General features: G+C 48.2%; 1 protein-coding gene across 1 annotated transcript in view; it reads left to right on the top strand.

Annotated features, from left to right (window-relative positions):
• The window catches only part of IGFBP3 (insulin like growth factor binding protein 3), a 62035-nt gene that overhangs the window by 20191 nt on the left and 18935 nt on the right, over positions 1-22909 (top strand). The window contains exon 3 of the mRNA XM_060247768.1: positions 13183-13302. Coding sequence (XP_060103751.1) covers positions 13183-13302 — 120 coding nt within the window. The remainder of the gene's footprint in view (positions 1-13182; positions 13303-22909) is intronic.

Genomic DNA, 22909 nt, shown 5'->3' with positions numbered 1-22909 from the left:
AAATAAATAGGCTTAATTTTGTATAGCATTGCACTGTTAGTGATTGGTCAGCCTATCTAGGCAATTACTGTAAGGTGGAAAAACTGCTCCTTTTCTTAGAGCTTGATTTTTAAATGCTTTTTTTTTTTTTTTTAAATGCCAAAACTATGCACAAGGCAGTTCCGGCATTCTTGAACATGCCTACTGGTGATTCTTACTGAGGGAGCAAACCTAAGCAAGTCTACTTTGAATTCTACTACAGTCTATTCAGTGGGGCTTACTCCCAGGGAAGTATCCTTAGCAGTCCTCAGATTCAGCAGACGCTCACAGGAGCGCAGCTCGTGAACCTTTCGGAGGGTTCCCCCTCCTCCTCCCCACCTACCTTGACCATTGAATAGTAGGTGCAGCTGCATAACAATCCCTGGATTAGGAGAGCGGGCAGGCAGCCAGCCACCAGGGGCTTTGCCACGCCCCCTCCAGCCCTCATTAACCCCTGGAGAAGCCCACGCCACCCTTTCTCCATTTTTTATGTGATTTTGGGCGGCGAGTGACTTGCTGGCCTTTTGACTGTGGGGGGAGTAGTCCAGGAGAGATCTCCAGCCAGCCCAAGCAGGCCTCGCTCACCCGGGCTCTTCTTTCTTGCATCAGGTTGCTTTTAGCTGCGGGGGTGGGGGGGATTTGCTAATGAGCTCCACCCCCTGTTTTTCTACAAAACGACCCCTGATCCTTAGGATTGCACTGTGAATTTAGTAGGATTTGTTTCTGAGTAACTGTGCACACAAGCAGGCTGCAAATAAATATTTTCAGGTCTGTGGAATCCAGTTTTGAGGTGAGTTGGTACCTCCCCCTCTGCTCCGGGCTCTCCTGGTTTTTTTCTGAGCTTGCAAAATCAATTCTTTGCATAGTTTTGTGTTCTCTATAGCTTGAAGCTTAGCTGCTTCGCAAATGAAATCCGCGGGCCCTTCGAAAAGCCCACTGTCCCTGAAGTTGCCGTCATAGCTTTTATCGGTTTCTTCATCCTTTGAAAACGGATAGCTGCAAAGAGTCAGTGGTGGTGATAAAAATAAGTTCCCACTCATGGCTGCTAATCCCAGTCAATGTTGCTTCTCTTGCTATCGGTCTTAAGGATAAATAAAATCAAGACAAAAAGCAGAGAAAAGGACCGCAAGTCTAGAAATTGCACTGAGGTTTCAGCAGAGGACAAAACGCTGAAACTTTTCAGTCTTATAGCACGTAATTGGCCAGAACTCCTTAAACCCAAGCTGTTCGTTTTTGAGGGGTTTTTTTTTGGGGGGGGGGGGGGTTGTAATTTACAGTACAGTTCTAAGAACACAGTAAAGACCTGCGTAGGATTCAAAGCAGACTTGTTTAAGGTGCTCCCTTAATTATTTCTCCTTTTTTAAAAAAAAAAATTAAAATCCTGTAACCTGCAACCCCATGGCACAGAAGTGGTAAAGCTGCAGTACTGCAGTCTGAACTCTCTGCTCACGACCTGAGTTTGATCCCGGTGGAAGCTGGGTTCAGGTAGCCGGCTCCAGGTTGACTCAACCTTCCATCCTTCCGAGGTCGGTAAAATGAGTCCCCAGCTTGCTGGGGGGAAAGTGTAGATGACTAAGGAAGGCAATGGCAAACCACCCCGTAAAAAGTCTGCCGTGAAAACGTAAAAGCGACGTCACCCCAGAGTCCGAAACGACTGGTGCTTGCACAGGGGACTACCTTTCCCTTTTTTAACCTGCAGCCAGTGTGTCTGAATGGCTGTGTTTGTTTAAGAGACTGCCAGTGAGTGCTTTAATTTAAAGAACATTCTCAGGGCTGGGAGCAAATGTGTGAGACCTGTGGGAAGAAGGGTTGCTGATTAGAATCTTAAGCAATAAACCTATGTAAAAAAAATACTAATATGGTTTGAGGTTGCTTCAATAAACAGTGCATCATAAGAACAAATCTATTAGGAGCAGAGGTCCATCAGTGTCTATTAATCACGAGCTATAGATGAAACCCGTGGCGCAGAGTGGTAAAGCTGCAGTACTGCAGTCGGAGCCCTCTGCACACGACCTGAGTTCGATCCCAACGGAAGCTGGTTCAGGTAGCCGGCTCCAGGTTGACTCAGCCTTCCTTCTTTCCGAGGTCGGTAAAATGAGGACCCAGCTTGCTGGGGGGGAAAGTGTAGATGACTGGGGAAGGCAATGGCAAACCACCCCATTAAAAGTCTGCCGTGAAAACATTGTGAAAGCAACGTCACCCCAGAGTTGGAAATGACTGGTGCTTGCACAGGAGACTACCTTTGCCTTTATAAATGAGACACTCTGTGTCATAAGGCAGGGGTCCCCAATCCCCGGACTGTGGACCGGTACTGGTCCGTGGCTTGTTAGCAACCCGGCCATGAGTTGTATAATTATTTCATTATATATTACAGTATAGTAGCAATACGAGAAGACACTGGATTTATATCCTGCCCTCCACTCCGAATTTCAGAGCGGCTCACAATCTCCTCTATCTTCCTCCTCCACAACAGACACCCTGTGAGGTGGGTGGGGCTGATAGAACTTTCCCCAGAAGCTGCCCTTTCAAGGACAACTCCTGTGAGAGCTATGGCTGACCCAAGGCCATTCCAGCAGCTGCAAGTGGAGGAATGGGAAATCAAACCCGATTCCCCCAGATAAGAGTCTGCCCACTTAACCACCATGCCAAAATAAAGTGCACAATTGTATCATCCCGAAACCACCACCCCACCCCGGTCCGTGGAAAAATTGCCTTCCACAAAACTGGTCCCTGGTGCCAAAAAGGTTGGGGGCTGCTGTCATAAGTTATAGAAGCTCCGTCTGTATTCTTGGTGCTTGGGGGGCAACCATTGGAGTTCCGGCCCCGCTGGCAGGCTTCCTGATGACTCCTGGGTTTGGGCTTCTGTGTGACACTGAGTGTCAGACCAAATGGACCATTGGCCCGATCCAACATGGCTTCTCTTATGTTCTCTTATATTAGTGTAGCTGTTTATTTGATTATGTGGTTCATCGTATTGATGTAGCGATCCCTATACATGTTTGGGGATGTTCTTGGAGCCCCGTTTTTTGACTGTCAATGTAGTTCTGTAGTTAGCACTCCAGAGCTTGGTTCGAGGAGGCCTCAGGTTGACGTTTGGGCACCCCAAGGCAAGCGATTCCCTCTGTACACCGTGGTTTATTATTTGTCTTGTTGACTTCATTTGTACTCCCACGTTTCTCCTGAATGGGGACCCGAGGTGGCTTACATCGTTGCCACCTTCTCCATTTTTATCCTCACAATGCCCATGTGAGGTAGGGTAGGCAGAGAGAGTGTGATTGTCCCAAGACCACCCAGCAAGCTTCCATGGCAAAGTGGGGGTTTAAACTTGGTTCTCCCAGATGCTCGTTGGATGCTCTAACCCAGGGGTGTCAAACTCATTTGTTATGAGGGCCGGATCCAACATAAAAGAGACCTTGTTGGGCCAGGCCATGTCTGGTTGGGCCGGGCCATGTCAAGCCGGGCCATGTGTGTACCTATTTAAGTTTAGGTAGCAGCAGGCCTCGGATTCAGCAGGAGCTCACAGGAGCACAGCTCCTGAACCTTTCTGAGGATTCCCCCTCTTCCCCACCTTGTCCATTGAATAGTATGTACAGCTGCATAACAATCCCTGAATGAGCTCCAACCACCTATTTTTCTACAAAGTGACCCCTGGGTAGCAGAGATACAAATTTTATAAAGAACACAAATAAGCACAAATATTTTTTAAAAAAAACAAACTTAAAACATTAGCTCTCATTGGCCTTAAAGGTGCTTTCTTTGTATTTCTCCCATGGGATCCAGGGAACTGGGCAAAGGAGGCTCCGGCTTTCCTTCCTTCCCTAGGGAACCAGGAGGGGGAGGAGCCTCAGCCAATAGAAGGAAGAGAGGCTTGACCCAGTGGCTCCGCTGTGCAATTGAGAGAGCCTGGCAAAGCAAGCTGTGCCTCCCCAAGGGAGGAGCCTCAGCCAATGGAAAAAAAATAGAAGTTTTGTTCTGTAGCTCCTATGTGATTGAGCAAGGCTGGCAAAGCAAGCTGTTATGCAGAAGGAAGCAAGAGAGAGGTAGAAGGAAGCAGATGACAGCCAGTTGCTTGGGGGCCTGATTCGCCCCCCAAACTAAATGTTTTGACACCTCTGCTCTAACCACTACCCCACACTGCCCCTGTATGAAGTGTTGTCCTTATAAGAATCCTCTGGCCTGCCACAAAGTCTGTACCGTCTTTCAGAAAGAGAGAGATCCGTTCACGTAGAAAACTACAGCCTGAAGAACCAACAGGAAGTAATCCTCTACCAGCCAATGGCACTGGCGGTCCATATGCGCATTGTGCCTGCATTCAAGGCAGAGTTGAGATTTGGGTTACGACAGTCGGGCTCACAACTCACCCTCCTAGCCATTACAGTACGCTTGTCTCACAACCACTTCCATTTACTTCTTGTCAGTGCTAGAACAATGAGCCAGAAGCGTGAGGAGATGGCCAGTTGCACATTGCATAATGTATATTGAGGGAAATAATCCCAACTTTTCATATACTCTGATGGGATCAGAGCCGGCAGCCAAGGAAGGGGCCTTGGGGTGATAGTGGATAGCTCGATGGAAACATTGACCTAGAGCACTGGTGACAAACATGTGGCCAAGGGACCAAATCAGGCCGCTGGAGGGCTCCTATCCGGCCCCTGAGCATCTGGCTGTCATCTGCTTTCTTCTCCCTCTCTTCTGCATCACAGCTTGCTTTGCCAGGCTTGCTCAATCGCACAGGAGCTACAGAGCAAAGCCTCGAAATTCTCTTTTGGCTGAGGCTCCTCCCTTGGGGAGGAAGGGGGGTAAGCAGAGTTTGTTTTCCCAGGTTCTCTCAATCACACCGCAGAGCTACTGAGCCAAGCCTCTCTTCCTTCTATTGACTGAGGCTCCTCCGCCTCCTGTTCCCCTGGGGAAGGAAGGAAAGAGCCGGAGCTTCCTTTTCCCAGTTCCCTGGATTGCACAGGAGAGATAGAAAGAAAGCACTCTAAAACCAATGAGTGCTAATGTTTTGAGCATGCCCTTTTCGAAATCTGTGGTGAGACCAGGCTTGGAATATTGTGCACAGTTCTGGCCACTGCACGTGAAAAAAGGATATCGTGAAGCTTGAAAAGGTGCAGAAAATAGCAGCCAAAAATGAGCAGGCGGCTACAGCGGCTGCTGTGAGGAGGACTGGTTAAAAACACTTTGGGCCGTGTGACCTTGAAGAAGACTGCAGGTTTATCCCCCGCCCTTCTCTCTGAATCAGAGACTCAGAGCGGCTTACAAGCTCCTATATCTTCTCTCCCCACAACAGACACCCTGTGAGGTGGGTGGGGCTGAGAGGGCTCTCCCAGAAGCTGCCCTTTCAAGGACAGCTCCTACAATAGCTATAGCTGACCCAAGGCCAGCAGCTGCAAGTGGAGGAGTGGGGAATCAAACCCGGTTCTCCCAGATAGGAATCCGTACACTTAACCACTACACCAAACTGGCTCTCTCTTGAGCTGTGTGGCCTAGAAATAAAGGCATGTCAGGGAAGTTGTGGTAAAGGTTTGTAACATTCTGCAAGGCGTGGAAAGATAGGCAGGGAGAAGCCCCCCCCCCCAAATACTACAACCCAAGGTCGTCCTCTGAAGCCAAACGGTGGGAGATTCAGAACAAACAAAAAGAAGTCATTTCTTCACACGGTGTGTGGTTAAATGGTGCCGTAGGAGGTAGGGATGGCTGCCAACTTGGAAGGATTTGAAAGAGGAATAGATAAATGCATGGAGAGACGGGGCTATCAATGGCTACTAATCGCGGTGGATGTCTACTCCTTCCAGCACCAAAGGTGGGGTTGACTCCTTAAATTAGCACCGGCAGGAGGATGCTGTCGCAGTCTTCCCGTTGGCGGACTTCCCAGAGACTGCTGGCCCGGCCACCGTGGGAACCGAATGTTGGACTAGATGGGCCCTTGGTCCAATCCAGCATGGCTCTTCCTTACATTGTTCCGAGAAAGGCTCTCAGTCTCTGATTCAAATATCAAGTAAGCATGAAACACTTGATACCCAGAATAATAAGGTGGTAGAAGCAGGGATGGGCTGTACCACTTCAGACTGCAGGTGCCAGATTCCAGTTCTTGTTTGTGTGTGTGTGTGTGTGTGTGTGTGTGTGTGTGTGTGTGTGTGTGGTAGAAGCAGGGATGGATTATGCCACTTCAGACTGCAGGTGCCAGATTCCAGTTCTTTGGAGGGTGCGTGTGTGTTTTTTAAACTCATCCCCGCAGCTAGAAAGCTAGCAGAGCAGGAAGAACACTTTTGCCATTTTAGCAAAAGTTTTGTTTTGCATGTGGAAATCAGGCCTTCAGTGGCCCTATAGTGTCTGTGTCTCTCGGTTCCAGCCCCCGCCTTTTCCACAGTGTAATGCAGAATTCAATATGCAGAAAACAGCGACCTTTCCACCTGGTTTGTTGAAGGGATTGCTGAGGAAATGCAGCTTGAGCACTCAGAAACTGCCCAGTGCCTATGAACTCCGAAATGTTCATGAACGCATCTTTTTAATACAAAGTTCTGCGGAATGAATAAAAGCGTCTGTCTCTCCCCTTAAGAAGAAATGGGAAAGGATGTTCTTTTGTATTGTTGTAGTAGTACAGGAATGTGTGCCCCGTGGTGCAGAGTGGTAGGCTGCAGTACTGCAGTCCAAACCCTCTGCTCACGACTTGAGTTCGATCCCGGCGGAAGCTGCGTTCAGGTCACCGGCTCGAGGTTGGCTCAGCCTTCCATCCTTCCGAGGTCAGTAAAATGAGTCCCCAGCTTGCTTGGGGGGGAAGTGTAGATGACTGGGGAAGGCAAGGGGAAACCACCTCTTAAAAAAGTCTGCCATGAAAACGTCGTGATGCGATGTCACCTCAGAGTCGGGAACGACTGGCGCTTGCACAGGGGACTATCTTTACCGTTAGTAGTATAGGAACCATTTCTGTAGCGTGAACACCCATGGCAAAGCTTATGACACTTGAGATGGAGACTTGACTTGTGAAGGAAATAGGAAAGCATCTGGTAATGGTACAATCAAGAGCATGTAAGTTTCATCTATTTAGTAGCCTGCATAGCCTAACTAAAGTACATGACGAACCCTGCTGGATCAGACCACTGGTTCATCTAGTCCGGTATCCTGTCTCACACAGGCCAACCACTTCCTCTAGAGCAGGGGTGTCAAACTCATTTGTTATGTGGGCCGTATCTGATATAAATGAGACCTTGTCGGGCTGGGCCATAAGAACATAAGAGAAGCCATGTTGGATCAGGCCAATGGCCCATCCAGGCCAACACTGTGTCACACAGTGGCAAAAAAATTTATACATACACACACACTGTGGCTAATAGCCACTGATGGACTTCTGCTCCATATTTTCATCTAAACCCCTCTTGAAGGTGGCTATGCTTGTGGCTGCCACCACCTCCTCTGGCAGTGAATTCCACATGTTAATCACCCTTTGGGTGAAGAAGTACTTCCTTTTATCCATGTCAGGCCAGGCCATCTGTATACCTATTTAAGATTAGGTAGCAGAGATGTAAACTTTATAAAGGACACAGACAAGCACAATTAAAAATTTTTTTAACAAAAATTAAAACATGCTTAAAACATTAGCACTCATTGGTCTTAAAGGTGCTTCCTTTGACTTTCTCCCATGGGATCCAGGGAACTGGGCAAAGGAAGCTCTGGCTTTTTCCTTCCTTCCCCAGGAGGGGGAGGATCCTCAGCCATTAGAAGGAAGAGAGACTTGGCTCATTAGCTTTGCTGTGGGATTGAGAGAGCCTGGAAAAACAAGCTTTGCCTTCCCCCCTTCCTCCCCAAGGGAGGAGGCTCAGCCAATGGAGAACATAGAGGTTTTGCTCTGTAGCTCCTGTGCGATTGAGCAAGCCTTGCAAAGCAAGCTGTGATGCAAATGGAAGCAGAGAGGGAGAAGGAAGCAGATGACAGCCAGTTGCTGGGTGGCCTGATAGAAGCCTGATTTGGCCCCTGGGCCGCATGTTTGATACCCCTGCTCTAGAGGGCCAACAACAGGGCACAGAGGCTGAGGCCAGTTTGGTGTGGTGGTTAAGTGTGCGGACTCTTACCTGGGAGAACCGGGTTTGATTCCCCACTCCTCCACTTGCACCTGCTGGAATGGCCTTGGGTCAGCCATAGCTCTGGCAGAGGTTGTCCTTGAAAGGGCAGTTGTTGGGAGAGCCCTCTCAGCTCCACCCACCTTACAGGGTGTCTGGTGTGTGGGGGAGAAGACATAGAAGATCGTAAGCCACTCTGAGTCTCTGATTTAGGGAGAAGGACAGGGTATAAATCTGTAGTCATCATCATCTTCTTCTTCTTCCCTGATGTTGCCTCCTGGCTCTGGGTTTCGGAGGCGTACTGCCTTTGAATGTGGAGGTTCCCCTCTGTCACCATTGCTAATAGCCACTGACGGACTAATAATAAATAATGTATGGCTTTGTGTGTAGAAGAGCCAGGACATCCTAAGACTGTCTGGCAGCCGAAAAGTCTAGCTCTTTTAGCATTATGCACCAATAGGTCACGAGCTCGACTTGTTTTTTGAGGCAAGAGACATTCAGAGGTGGTTTGCGATTGCATCCCTCTGCGTCACTACCCTGGTATTCCTCGGAGGTCGCCAGGCCTTTTTTCTAGCAGGAGCTTCTCTGCATATTAGGCCATGCCCCCACCGATGTAGCCAGTCCTCCTGGAGCTTACAGTAGGCCCTGTACAAAGAAGAAGAAGATATTGGATTTATATCCCGCCCTCCACTCCGAAGAGTCTCAGAGCGGCTCACAATCTCCTTTACCTCCCTCCCCCACAACAGACACCCTGTGAGGTGGGTGGGGCTGGAGAGGGCTCTCCCAGCAGCTGCCCTTTCAAGGACAACCTCTGCCAGAGCTATGGCTGACCCAAGGCCATGCCAGCAGGTGCAAGTGGAGGAGTGGGGAATCAAACCCGGTTCTCCCAGATAAGAGTCCGCACACTTAACCACTACACCAAACTGGCCCTCTAAGCTCTTGGAGGATTTACTACATCAGGGGGCGTGGCCTAGAAAAAAGAGGCCTGGAGGTTGCCCTTCCAAATACTAGCCAAGGCCAAGATTTGACTCAATCGGGCTAGCTTGGGCTATCCAGACTGCACATGGATGGGCTTATTCTCTAAATCCATCCAGCTAATCCCCCTTTAATGCTGTTTATTCCTGTGGCCGTCCCCACATCCTTTGGGAGCAAATTCCACATTTAAACCACTCTGTGTAATAAAGTAGTATTTCCTTTTCTCCGTCCTGAACCTACTGCCTATCGGTTTCATTGGTATTTGGGGAGAGGGAGAGAAATTTCGCTTTGTCATCTCTCTCCACCCCATGCATAGTTTCATGAACCTCTTATCACAGGGGTGGCCAAACTGTGACTCGGGAGCCACGTGTGGCTCTTGCATACATATCGTGTGGCTCTCAAAGCCCACACCGCCCCACAGGCTACTTGGAGAAGGTATTTGAAGTCTCTTTAAATCACTTCTCCAAGCCACCTGGTGGCCTGGAGCATGCATTTAAAGTTGCTTTCTTTCCGCCTCTCCCTCCCCATCTACTTTCCTTCCTTCCTTCCAGCTCTCAAACATCTGACGTTCAAGTCTTTCAGCTCTCCGACGTCTGATGTTTATTCAGTGTGGCGCTTGCGTTAAGCAAGTTTGGCCACCCCTGCTGTATCAAGCAGCCCTTTCGTCACCTCTCTTTTTACACTGAAAAGTCCCAGACCCAGCGTTCCCTCATAGGGAAAGTGCTCCAACCCCCTCATCATCTCGGCTGCCCTGCTCTGTACATTTTTTGAGTTCTGCAATGTCCTTTTTGAGATACGGTGACCAGAACTATACAGAGTATTCCAGATGAGGCTGCACCATCGATCTGTTCTATACAGAAGCATGTGTTATTAAGAAGACTGCAGATTTATACCCTGCGCTTCTCTCTGAATCGGAGGCTCAGAGCGGCTTACAATCTCCTATGTCTTCCTCCCCCCCGCCGCCGCACGATAGACACCTTGTGAGGTGGGGCTGAGAGGATTCTCACAGCAGCTGCCCTTTCAAGGACAACCTCTGCCAGAGCTATGGCTGACCCAAGGCCATTCCAGCAGGTGCAAGTGGAGGAGAAGAAGAAGACTGCAGATTTATATCCCACCCTCCACTCTGAAGAGTCTCAGAGCGGCTCACAATCTCCTTTACCTTCCTCCCCCACAACAGACGCCCTGTGAGGTAGATGAAGATATTGGATTTATATCCCGCCCTCCACTCCGAAGAGTCTCAGAGCGGCTCACAATCTCCTTTACCTTCCTCCCCCACAACAGACACCCTGTGAGGTGGGTGGGGCTGGAGAGGGCTCTCACAGCAACTGCCCTTTCAAGGACAACCTCTGCCAGAGCTATGGCTGACCTAAGGCCATTCCAGCAGCTGCAAGTGGAGGAGTGGTGAATCAAACCCGGTTCTCCCAGATAAGAGTCCGCACACTTAACCACTACACCAAACTGGCTCTTAACTAAAGAACTAAGCAGGATTCCTGAGGGGAAGGAGCCGTGGCTCAGTGGTAGAACATCTGTCTGGCATGTAGAAGGGCCTAGGTTCAATCCCCAGCATCTCCAGTTAAATCCTCCAGGTTGGAGGTGATGTGAAAGACCTCATTCGGAGATCTCGAAGAGCTGCCGCCAATCCGAGTAGACGATACTCACTTCGATGGACAAATGCAGTAAAAGGCATCTTCATGTGCCAGCCATAGCTAGTACTTGGGTGGTAGACCTCCAAGGAAAACCGGGGTTGCTATGCAGAGGAAGAGAGTGGCAAACGACCTCATCTTGTCTCTTGCTTGGAATGTACCATGGATGGGGTCCCCATGAGTCTGTTGCAATGTGGCAGTGACCTTTTTATAACTGCTCGTTTATGAAATGTTTGAAGCAACGTCTAGCAAACACATAAATCAAAACAGCATGTAACAATTCAAGACCATCAAATGCTAAATCAACAATGTACCTTAGTATGCAAGTAGAGATGGCATATCCGTCACATCACATATGGAGCAGAGGTCTATCAGTGGCTATTAGCCGCAGCATATTGATGGAACTCTCTGTCTGAGACAGTGATGCTCTGTATTCTTGGTGCTTGGGGCAACACTGGGAGAGCTTCTAGTGTCCTGGCCGCACTGGTGGACCTCCTGATGGCGCCTTGTTTTTTGGCCGCTGTGTGACACAGAGTGTTGGAATGGATGGGCCATTGGCCTGATCCAACATGGCTTCTCGTATGTTCTTACTGTGGCTAGAAACATAGTCCTGAATATTAGGAAGCCTTTGCACGTTTTTAAACTGGGCCGCTCGTGCCCTTCTGGATGCAGAACCATGCAAATTTCCGGTTCCGGGGGATTGGGGGGTTGCGCGTGCAAAGGGGCATTGCGTGGGCGATTCCTGATCCAGCAGCTGGTGCTGCATGTGCCCAGCTCTGTCAAGAAGCAGCAGTTGTGCCAGTCATCTATTCCGGAAGGGGGAAAGTAAGGGTTGGATTTAGCCCCTTCCCTGCGGAACATCGGTTTAGAAGTCAAAATCATTTGTTAGGAGGGCTGAATCTGATGTAAATGAGACCTTGTCGGGCCAGGCCATGTGTCTATTTAAGATTAGGTAGAAAAGATATAAATTTTTAAAGGACACAGGAAAACACAAAGATTTTTTTTTAAAACCCTTAAAATAAAGCATGCTTAAAACATTAGCACTTGTTGGTCTTAAAGGTGCTTTCTTTGTATTTCTCCTATGGGATCCAGGGAACTGGGCAAAGGAAGCTCTGGCTCTTTCCCTCCCTCCCCAGGGGACCAGGAGGGGGAGGAGCCTCAGCCAATTGAGAAAATGGAGGTTTTGCTCTGTCGCTCCTGGGCAATTGAGCAAGCTTTGCGAAAAGCTGAGATGCAGTAGGAAGCAAGAGAGAGGGAGAAGGAAGCTGAGATGCAGAAGGAAGCAAGAGAGAGGGAGAAGGAAGCTGAGATGCCGAAGGAAGCAAGAGAGGGAGAAGGAAGCTGAGATGCAGAAGGAAGCAAGAGAGAGGGAAAAGGAAGCTGAGATGGAGAAGGAAGCAAGAGAGAGGGAGAAGGAAGCTGAGATGCAGAAGGAAGCAAGAGGGAGAAGGAAGCTGAGATGCAGAAGGAAGCAAGAGAGAGGGAAAAGGACGCTGAGATGGAGAAGGAAGCAAGAGAGAGGGAGAAGGAAGCTGAGATGCAGAAGGAAGCAAGAGAGAGGGAGAAGGAAACAGATGACAGTCAGTTGCTTGGGGGTCTGATAGGAGCCCTCTGGGTGCCCTGATTCAGTCCCTGGGCAAATTTGCCAGATTCTCTCTGTACAAAAACATGAGTTCAGCAGGCCTTCAGGTGAAATGAAAGTCTGCAAACTCAGACTGATTTCACCCTCACCTTACGCTGCTCTCACGTTCGTCTTCTCAGGAAAGCTTTCTTCCGATTTCCCACTATCAGCCCCTGGGCCGCAGCAAGGATCATCCTTTTTGCGCAGCAAACAGGAACCACTAAAAACCAGTTTGCTGTGCGAAAATGCCGATCCTTGCTTCGGCCCCCGGGCAGATAGTGGGAAATCGGAAGAAAGCCACGCTGAGAAGATAAAAGGGCATACAGTGAGTGCGAAATCGGTCTCAGCGAATGTTTTATGAGTACAACGAGTAAATCTCAGTGGAAGGAGTTGCCTTCCGTTAATCTCTTCTCCTTCGTTTTGGTCTTCTTTTGGCAAAATTTGCATCTTCATTTTGATGCAAGAAGAATCCCGTGGCGCAGAGTGTTAAAGCTCCAGTACTGCAGTCCTAAGCTCTGCTCACGACCTGAGTTCAGTCCCCGGTGGAAGCTGGGTTTTCAGGTAACTGGCTCGAGGTTGACTCAGCCTTCTATCCTTCGAAGGTCGGTCAAATAAGGACCCAGCTTGCTGGGGGGAAAGTGTAGATGACTGGGGAAGGCAATGGCAAACCACCCCGTAAAAAGTCTGTTGTGAAAACGTTGTGAAAGCAACGTCACCCCAGAGTCAGAAACAACTAGTGCTTGCACAGGGGACTTTTCCTTTGCCTTTGATGCAAGCCCCTTGCCCGGGAGGTATAAAATACTGTTTGCATGCAAAGTTTAAATTGCTGATTTTTAACACAAAGCCAACACCATTGTGTCCCCGACAGGGTCCTTGCCGGCGAGAGATGGAAGACACGCTAAACAATCTAAAGATCCTGAACGTCTTAAGCCCGAGGGGATTGCATATTCCCAACTGTGACAAGAAGGGATTTTACAAGAAAAAACAAGTGAGTTGGCGTTTCCGTGTTTCACTCTAGTCTTTACCAGTGTTCCCTCTAAGCTGCAGAGTCTTGTGAGCAAAAATCCTGCTTTGTGAGCTACTGCATTAAAGTTGGGAGCTAGTGGCATTAAAGTTGGGAGCTACTGCATAAATTAGGGTCCTCTGGGGGTCATCCTTCCTGAGCGAAGACAAAAATGTGTGAGCTGGAGCCTAAAAATCCGTGAGCTAGCTCACGCTGACTCAGCTTAGAGGGAACAAAGCAGTAGACAAGCGCACCTTTAAGACAACTAAGTTTTATTCAGAACGTAAGCTTTCATCGATGGGAGATTTAAAAAAAAACTCCCATGAAGGTGAGAACCTGTCCGTGTGGCACTGATGAAGTGGAATCTATAGAACATGTTCTGTTTTGTTGTCGTTTCTATCAGGAAGTTGGATCTAATGTAATTTCCCCTCTGCTTAAAAATTACTTAGGTTGTTCTGATGCAGATATTTTAAGGAAGCTTTTGATGGGTGCGAATCCACAGGTCATTATTAGCGGTGCTAAATTTTTCGCAGCAGCTTGTAGAATTCGGCGTGAAATTTTAGGTATAGATTCTAAATTTTAGAGCTATAGAATAGGTCCAAATTTTAAATTCTTATGTATGGCTTTTAAATGTTTAATCTTAGAGATATTCCTGTTACATTTGGATCAGACAAATTTTTTTTGTATGATGAAGTCTGCTTAAGAGCAATCAATTTATTCGGCCAATGACCAGTACAAGTCAAATTTTTTTTTTGTCTGATGAAGTCTGCTTAAGAGCATACGAAAGCTTACATTCTGAATAAAACTGAGTTGGTCTTAAAGGTGCGCTTGTCTACTGCTTTGTTCTATTGCTTCAGACCAACACGGCTGCCTGCTGGGATCGGTTTAGAGGGAACACTCGTCTTTATCGAATTGGGCAAATTGTTTCCAGCGTAACCTTTACTGGGGGGCTGGGGGGGAGAAGTGTTCACCGTGTGCCATTTTAATTGAATATTAATTTGGCAACCGTCGGGGGAGGGGGCGCCTGACGACTTTGCGCCAACGCCAGGTGCGGAGTTGGTGTTTGTGTTTGCCGTCGTTCGTGACAACAGATTCGGTCCGAGAAACCTCTTTCCGAAGTTGCAGATGAAATGACCGCCCCCCCCCGAGTCCTCGATACCCACGCCCTTCAGTTTTAAAAAAGGAAACAGCTCTCCGCAGGGGAGGGGGAAGGGGGAGAGAGAGACGAGCAACACGTTGCCATCTCACCATATGGCTGTAATGGATCAACGCTTTTGAATTGCAAAATTGCTGCCTGAGGGTTCCTAGAAGGATTGAGTCGGGGTCGAATTGCATCCAGCAACCCAAGGAACCCCATACAGCTGTCCTTTATGTGCTCCGGAGGATCGCTTCCAAAATCTAGGTCATGTGGTCATGAAAGCGATACCAGGGTGCTCAGCGTTTAGTCCCTCGTAAGGTGGCCTCTCCGCCACCCCGGGTTTTCCATCGACATCAGCCCAGCGAGGTTGTGACCTTTCTTGACAAATGCAGATCACCTGACCGTGGAGACGTGCAAACCGAACTGCCGTAATGTGCTTCCTTCGAGGCGTAGCTGCTGCAAATAGCATTCTTGATAACTTTGGCTCATTCAGTTCGGGGTAAATGTTTCTACTTGTTTAGATTTAAAAAAAACAAAACCCTATTTCCGAGGGTTGGGGCAAACTGTGGCTCAGGAGCTACATGTGACACTTTCACACGTATTGTATGGCTCTTGAAGCCCACACCGCCTCATTGGCCAGCTTGGAGAAGGCATTTGTCTCTTTAAATCCCCTTGCCAAGCCAGCTGCTGGCTTGGAGATTGCATTTAAAATTAAAGTTGCATTCTTTCCACCTCCTCCTTCCTCCCCCTATCTACTTGCCTTCCTTCCTCCTTCCCTCCCTCCCTCTGACATTCATGTTTTGCGGCTCTCAAACACCTGACATTTATTCTGCATGGCTCTTACATTAAGCAAGCTTGACCACCTCTGACTTATTTTTTTATTAAAAACCATTTTTTTTCTTCCTCAGTTTATGGCTAAACTTTTCCTAAGTTGATTGCAAAAATCAGCTCTGAAAGAACGGTGTGTGTGTAAAACTGTCTTATTATTGGAGATGTCTACCTCTATTTCTGTGCCCCTATTCTCTGCAGCCCCCACCCAAGTCTCTACTGCCCGTCCAGCTGCAAAGCCTTTCCCTTTGTCCCCCATGAGTGGTAGTGGGGACCATGTGGCTTTCATGGTTGTGTTGGCATGCAGGGGAGTCACCGCCTCTGCCACCCTTCACACCTTCCCCGACTTGCTACGTCTTTTCTCTGCCCTGTGTACCATGCTTGCAACCCCAGAGTAACTGAATAGCTCAAGCAAGAAAGACAAGCTTATGTAGAATCAGAAAGCTCTCCCCTATGCCACTGAGAATAGTGTACAGCGATTGGCGGCGACGAGAGATACTGATATCCTGACCCGGATGTCCTGGACTGGCCCAGTTTCGTCAGAGGTCAGAAGCAAGCAAGGTCGGCCCTGGTTAGTACGGTAGTTCTTTTCTGCCTTTGTGTGCGTATGCCCATGTCTGGAAGTCACGGTGACCTCTGGCGACCCCTGCTGGGGCACGGAGGACACGCACAAGTCTCTGTCCCCCATCTCTGCCTCCCGACTCCGGGCGTTCTCTTCCAGCCTCCCTTCCAAATAGTTGCCAGGGTCGACCCTGCTTAGCTTCCGAGGTCTGACAAGATGGGGCTAGCCTGGGCTACCCGGTATTGTTAGTATTTGGATGGGAGACCACCAAGGGAGCCCAGGGTCATGGCGCAGAGTAGGGTTCCCAAGTCCAATTCGAGAAATATCTGGGGACTTCGGGGGTGGAGCCAGGAGACATTGGGGGCGGAGCCAGGAGCAAGGGTGCGACAAGTATAATTGAACTCCAAGGGAGTTCCGGCCATCACATTTAAAGGGACAGCACACCTTTTAAAATGCCTTCCTTTCATAGGAAATAATGAAGGATCGGGGCACCTTCTTTTGGCGCTCATAGAATTGGACCCCCTGGTCCAATCGTTTTGAAACTTGGGGGGTATTTTGGGGAGAGGTACTTGATGCTGTACTAAAAATATATTTCCTCTGCCTCAAGAAACAGCCCCCCCCCAGAGCCCCCGATACCCACGGATCAATTTGCCATTATTCCCTATGGGAATCGTTCTCCATAGGGAATAATTGTCCGGTAGACATTTCCCTCCAGCCGCTTTCTGATGCCCCTAAAGTGCTTTCTGATGGCCTCCAAACCTGGGAAGCGGCAACTCTCTTTCTCACACACACATACACACACACTTACTGGGTCTAGTTCCTCCACAAGGACATCTGAAAAGAACAGAGGCTACGCTGCTCTCTCTCTCTCTCTCTCTCTCTCTCTCTCTCTCTCTCTCTCTCTCTCTCACACGCACACACTCAGTTGCTCTGAAACGAAAGCAAAACAAACCGAGGGACTGTGCTGCTGACCTTTTCCATGAAGTACTTCCTGCTCAACTTTAAAGGCACACAGACACACATTTTGAAACAGACCTGTTTGCAGGTTTCTAAACCTGCCCGAGATCTAGAGGTGCATGGTGGCTGTGAGGGCGGGGCTTTCCCCAGCAGCCAGCTAGCTGGGGGTGGGAGGAAGCCTGTAAAACCGAGGGATCCCCCGCTGGGACCTGGGGATTGGGAAGCCTCACACAGAGGCAGGCAGCGGCAAACTACCCCCAAATGTCTCTTGCTTTGAGAACCCCATGAAGGGCCACCATAAATCGACCGCAAAAAATAGTAGAGTCCAACAGCACCTTTAAGACGAACAAATTTTAGATGCAGTTGACGAAGAGGGCTGTGTTTCTCGAAAGCTTATATTACAATAAAATGTGTTAGTCTCAAAGGTGCTACTTGGGCCCTTTACTGTTTTTGCAGCAACAGACCCAGCACGCCTAACTCCTCTGGAGCTATACATCGGCTACAACTTGAAGAAACTTTCCCCCACCAGCAGACTTGCTGAATACAAAAACACCAGCCAGAAGGATGCTTTCCCTGCATCTCTGTCGCTCACACATCATTGATTCTGTACAACATAAGCCGTGGCACCACCGGGGTGGAATTCTAGCAGGAGCTCCTTTGCATATTAGGCCACACCCCCTGATGTAGCCAATCTTCCAAGAGCTTACAAAAGAGAGCCTTGTAAGCTCTTGGAGGATTGGCTACATCAGGGGGGGCGGTGGCCTAATATGCAAAGAGCTCCTGTCGGAATTCCACCCCCGGGGGCCACATCCTTTTAGAAATGCAGCACTGGAGGCTGATCTGTTTGATTTCCATTCGAGAAATGCATTGGATCAGGCGTTCTCACTAGTCTGCATTTTCCCCCCCAAGAGAGCTTGGGCTAGGGGGCCACCCACCTCCCCATGAATGGGTTCTCAAGCCTCAGCCCCCGGCTTCCAGTTTCCATATTACCAGGGCTCTGCCACCCTGACTGCAGCGCTTTCATTAGAAAATATTATTAGCAAAGCATTCTCTGTGTGTTTTAGCTTCCCTTTTATGTGGCAGGGGAGTTGGAAATGAGGAAAGTCAACAGAAACTGACCAGCCAACCTGCTGCGGATTCCGAGGAGTCCACAGACTTCCCTGTTTCAAAAACGGCTGCTCTGTGTATCGCTGATTCTATTGACTTTCTCCCCAAGTGACATCGAAAAACCGTTTGCAGGCTGCGGAAGGTGTACGAAAAGCAGAGGTGGACACACTGAACGCAGACGTTGGATCCGTATTTTGGACCTCCCCAGGGCTCTTTTTCGAGCAGGAGCTCCTCTGCGTATTAGGCCATGCCCCCCCGATGTAGCCAATCCTCCCAAGAGCTTAGATGGCTCTTAGTGCAGGGCCTACTATAAGCTCCAGGAGGATTGGCTACATCAGGAGGGTGTGGCCTAATATGCAGAGGAGCTCTTGCTCGAAAAAGAGCCCTGGACCTCACCTCGTAATTTTGATAAAGCGATGACAAAATCGTTGCGTGCAAATAAATATTCAGAACGCTGTGGTTTTCATCTCAGCAACAAAAAGCGAATCCCTAACCTAACTCTCTTGCTATTTCGGATAATTCCATTCTTGCTTTAAAAGCTCTGTTTCGTTGAATATTGGAGCCAATGTGGAAGACGCCTGGTTAAGAAATGAATTTATCCACTGCCACAGCATGGCTCTTTTTTAGTAGGAGCTCCTCTGCATATTAGGCCACACACCCCTGATGTAGCCAATCCCTCAAAAGCTTACGGGCTCTTAGTACAAGGCCTACTGTAAGCTCCAGGAGGATTGGCTACATCGGGGGGGGGGGGTGGCTTAATATGTAGAGGAGCTCCTGCTAGAAAAAGAGCCCTTTATAAGCAGGCAGTGGCAAGAGCTCAAGGCACATGGATTTTTACGCCGTACAACAAAACACAGTCTGATACGAAGCAATAAAGTTTCGCACTTAACAGGAGACACTGCAGTAAAATCATTTCTAAAAATACCAGGTGCTGCAGGGAAATTCCTAGGTGCCGTGCCTACCTGGCGCCTGGGATTTGTCAAGCCCGACTTTAAAAGGTCCTGTAAGATCCGGTTAATACAAGAGACAGATTTAAATAGCTCCTGGCTTTCATATATTCAAGGAAGACTGCAGCCCGAAACCTAATTCACTTACAGAGAGCCCAGAAATGGCTTTCAGTGTTTTAACATCCAGCCTGCAAAGGAATTCCTGCAAAGGAATTCTGAGGAAATCTAAAGTTTGCTTGGAGTTTTGGTTGGTATTATTGTCTTGCCCATGTTAGTAGTCGGAAACACACATTAAAGTGGTTTTATTAGGTATTCATTTGCATAAATAGGATAGGTTGTTGTGCTTTTCTCTTATGTAGCCAAATTTTCAGGGTTCGTGTATTCCATTTCATGTCATGAGGGATTAGGAAAGAACACTGGAGGATACAGTCTGGTCACTTCCAGTTTGTTCGGATTTTATCAGAAACTCTCCACACACACACACACCCCCAAGCCAGTTTGGTGTAGTGGTTAAGTGTGCAGACTCTTATCTGGGAGAACCGGGTTTGATTCCCCACTCCTCCACTTGCACCTGCTGGAATGGCCTTGGGTTAGCCATAGCTATCGCAGAGGTTGTCCTTGAAAGGGCAGCTGCTGGGAGAGCCCTCTCAGCCCCACGCATCTCACAGAGTGTCTATAGTGGGGGAAGAAGATAAAGGAGATTGTAAGCCGCTCTGATTCAGAGAGAAGGGCGGTATATAAATCTGCAGTCTTCTTCTTCTTCTCCTCAGTTAGAAAAGCCAGAAACTTCTCTGAAGCTTCTCAAAAACAAAAGGGGTGGAGATTTTGAGGATTCTTTGCAGACTGTTAGATTTCTCACTGTGCTGGTTCTTGTGAGGAAGGAAGAAATTCTTTAACCAACTTGTTATGGATTGTTAAGGCTATGTTATGAGTCGTGGGACCTCCATGTTCAAAGACCATTTGTGCTAAGGCCTGCAATATGGAGGGGGACTGAGTGAGATTGGGTGGGAAGAGCTGGATGGATCTAATCCAGTGTCCCCAACCTTTTTGGCACCAGGGACTGGTTTTGTGGAAGACAATTTTTCCACGGACCGGGGGCGGTTGGGGGGGGGGGCGTGCAATGGTTTCGGGATGATACAATTGTGCACTTTATTTCTGTTAGTTTGGTGTGGTGGTTAAGTGTGCAGACTCTTATCTGGGAGAACTGGGTTTGATTTCCCACTCTTCCACTTGCAGTTGCTGGAATGGCCTTGGGTCATCCATATCTCTCGCGAGTTGTCCTTGAAAGGGCAGCTTCTGGGGAGAGCCATGTTGGATCAGGCCAATGGCCCATCCAGTCCAACACTCTGCATCACACAGTAGCCCATATACACACACACACAGTGGCTAATAGCCACTGATGGACCTCTGCTCCATATTTTTATCCAATCTCCTCTTGAAGCTGGCTATGCTTGTCGCTGCCATCACCTCCTGTGGCAGTGAATTCCACATGTTAATCACCCTTTGAGTGAAGAAGTACTTCCTTCTATCCGTTTTAACCCGACTGCTCAGCAATTTCATTGAATGCTCACGAGTTCTTGTATTGTGAGAAAGGGAGAAAAGTACTTCTTTCTCTACTTTCTCCATCCCATGCATAATCTTGTAAACCTCTATCATGTCACCCCGCAGTCGACATTTCTCCAAGCTAAAGAGTCCCAAGCGTTTTAACCTTTCTTCATAGGGAAAGTGTTCCAGCCCTTTAATCATTCTAGTTACCCTTTTCTGGACTTTCTCCAATGCTATAATGTCCCTTTTGAGGTGCGGTGACCAGAATTGTACACAGTATTCCAAATGAGACAACTCATGACCCGGTTGCTAATAGGCCACGGACTGGTACCGTTGTGTGTTGGTATTGCTTTGCTGATTTATTTCTGGTCCTGGCCACCTATAGGAAATGATCACACATCTTTAGCCTGGTAGAAGCAGTTTTCTGAAGTGCACAAAGTTAACTCTGCTTGGGGTGGTGGTCACAGCAGTTTGTTTGCTTCAAGTAGTTTTGTCAACAGTGTCCCGAAAACATGCTTTTCTCACACGAGAAAGGTGCATCCCAACACACAAGTTGGTTAGTACTTGGATAGAAGGTCTCCAAGAAGTCCACAGTCGCTCTGCAGAGGCAGGAAATGGCAAACCACCTCTGTTGGTCTCCTGTCCTAATAAAGGGGTGGCCAGACGGTGTCTTGGGACCCACAGGTGGCTCTTCACACATACTGTATGGCTCCCAGAGGTCAAGGAGGAACAACGTAGGCTTACTCTCAAGTAAGCATGCTTAACATCAAGACCTCAGTCAGCCTCTGAGCGCTGACCCATAGGTAGGTGACTGTTCCCACCATGTGTGAAGCCGGGAAGGAGGGGGAAATAGACAGGCTTGCAAGTTCTTTTCCTCCACCACAGAGGTCACCCGGAGACCTAGAGTGGGGAAAGAGAGTGCAAGAGCTGAGGAAGTCACTGAAAGGATGAACACAATTAAAGAGTGCTGTGCAGAGTTCCCTCTTAGTTTCATAGCTCTTGTAGGAGCTGTATTTACTAAAGAGAGGTACATAATGATGCGAACGGTGGTCACTGATTTATATGATACCACGTGTGATTCTTTCTCCCAAAAGTGCCAAAAGATAATTCCCTAACCTTTCCCTATGCTGGTTTTATGAAGACTGTTATTCACAGCTTTTGTGTTTCAAAAAGTTTCCTTCTAGCATGGTTGTGTTGTAAAGTGCCCACATATGTATTTTATCTTTTTATGCAAAGAAAGTATTAAGAGTTTTAATATACATGTGTGTGATATTTGTTCATATCCTATGGCTCTCAAATAGCTGATGTTTATTCTATGTGGCTCTTACATTGAGCTAGTTTGCCCACTCCTGCCCTAATGGGTTACCATAAGTTGGCTGCAACTTGACAGCCCTGGACAGACATGTACTTGGTAGAGGGGCGAGAAAGATGTGTGTGTTAAATGCCATTAAGTTGCTTCCAACTTACGGTAACCATATCTATTCAGGTCCTCCAAAATGTCCTATCATTAACAGCCTTGCTCAGGTCTTGTAGAGTGAGGGCTGTGGCTTCCTTCATTGAGTCCATCTGTCTCCTGTTGGGTCTTCCTCTTTTTCCTATTAGCCACAGCTTATTGTTGGAACTCGCTGTCTGGAGCAGTGATGCTCTGTATTCTTGTGCTTGGTGGGGGGGCACAGTGGAAGGGCTTCTAGCCCCACTGGTAGACCTATTGATAGCACTTGGTTGGGTTCCCCCCCCCCCTGTGTGATACAGAGTGTTGGACTGGATGGGCCATTGGCCTGATCCAACATGACTTCTCTTATGTTCCTGCTGCCTTCAGCTTTTCCTTGCATGATTGTCTTCTCCAGTGACTCTTTTCCTGTCTTCTCCAGTGACTCTTCTCCTCTCTTCTTCTCTTCTCCTCTCATGGAGACCAAGTCCTATGAAGAAAGGTTGAAGGAACTAGGCATGTTTAGCCTGGAGAGGAGGCAGCTTAGAGGTGATACGATCACCATCTTCAAGTACTTGAAGGGCTGTCATATAGAGGATGGTGTGGAATTGTTTTCTGTGGCCCGAGAAGGTAGGACCAGAACCAACGGGTTGAAATTAAATCAAAAAAGTTTCCAGCTCAACATTAGGAAGAACTTCCTGACCGTTAGAGCAGTTCCTCAGTGGAACAGGCTTCCTTAGGAGGTGGTGGGCTTTCCTTCCTTGGAGGTTTTTAAACAGAGGCTAGATGGCCATCTGACACCAATGAAGATCCTGTTAATTTAGAGCGAGGTATTTTGAATTTCCTGCATTGTGCAGGGGGTTGGACTAGATAACCCTGGAGGTCCCTTCCAACTCTATGATTCTCTATGATCTTGTGACTAAAGTACAATAGTCTCAGTGTAGCCCTTTTAACTTCTAGGGAGTAGCCATTTTAGCTTCTAGGGAGCAGCCATTTTAGCTTCTAGGGAAAGTCCAGCTTGACTTGATCTGGAACCCAGTTTCTTGTCTTTTCACCAGTCCACAGTATCTGTAAAACTC

This window comes from Heteronotia binoei, chromosome 10 (assembly GCF_032191835.1).
Source record: "Heteronotia binoei isolate CCM8104 ecotype False Entrance Well chromosome 10, APGP_CSIRO_Hbin_v1, whole genome shotgun sequence".
NCBI classification, from domain to species: Eukaryota; Metazoa; Chordata; class Lepidosauria; order Squamata; family Gekkonidae; genus Heteronotia; species Heteronotia binoei.
This window is presented reverse-complemented; position numbering and strand designations above follow the sequence as displayed.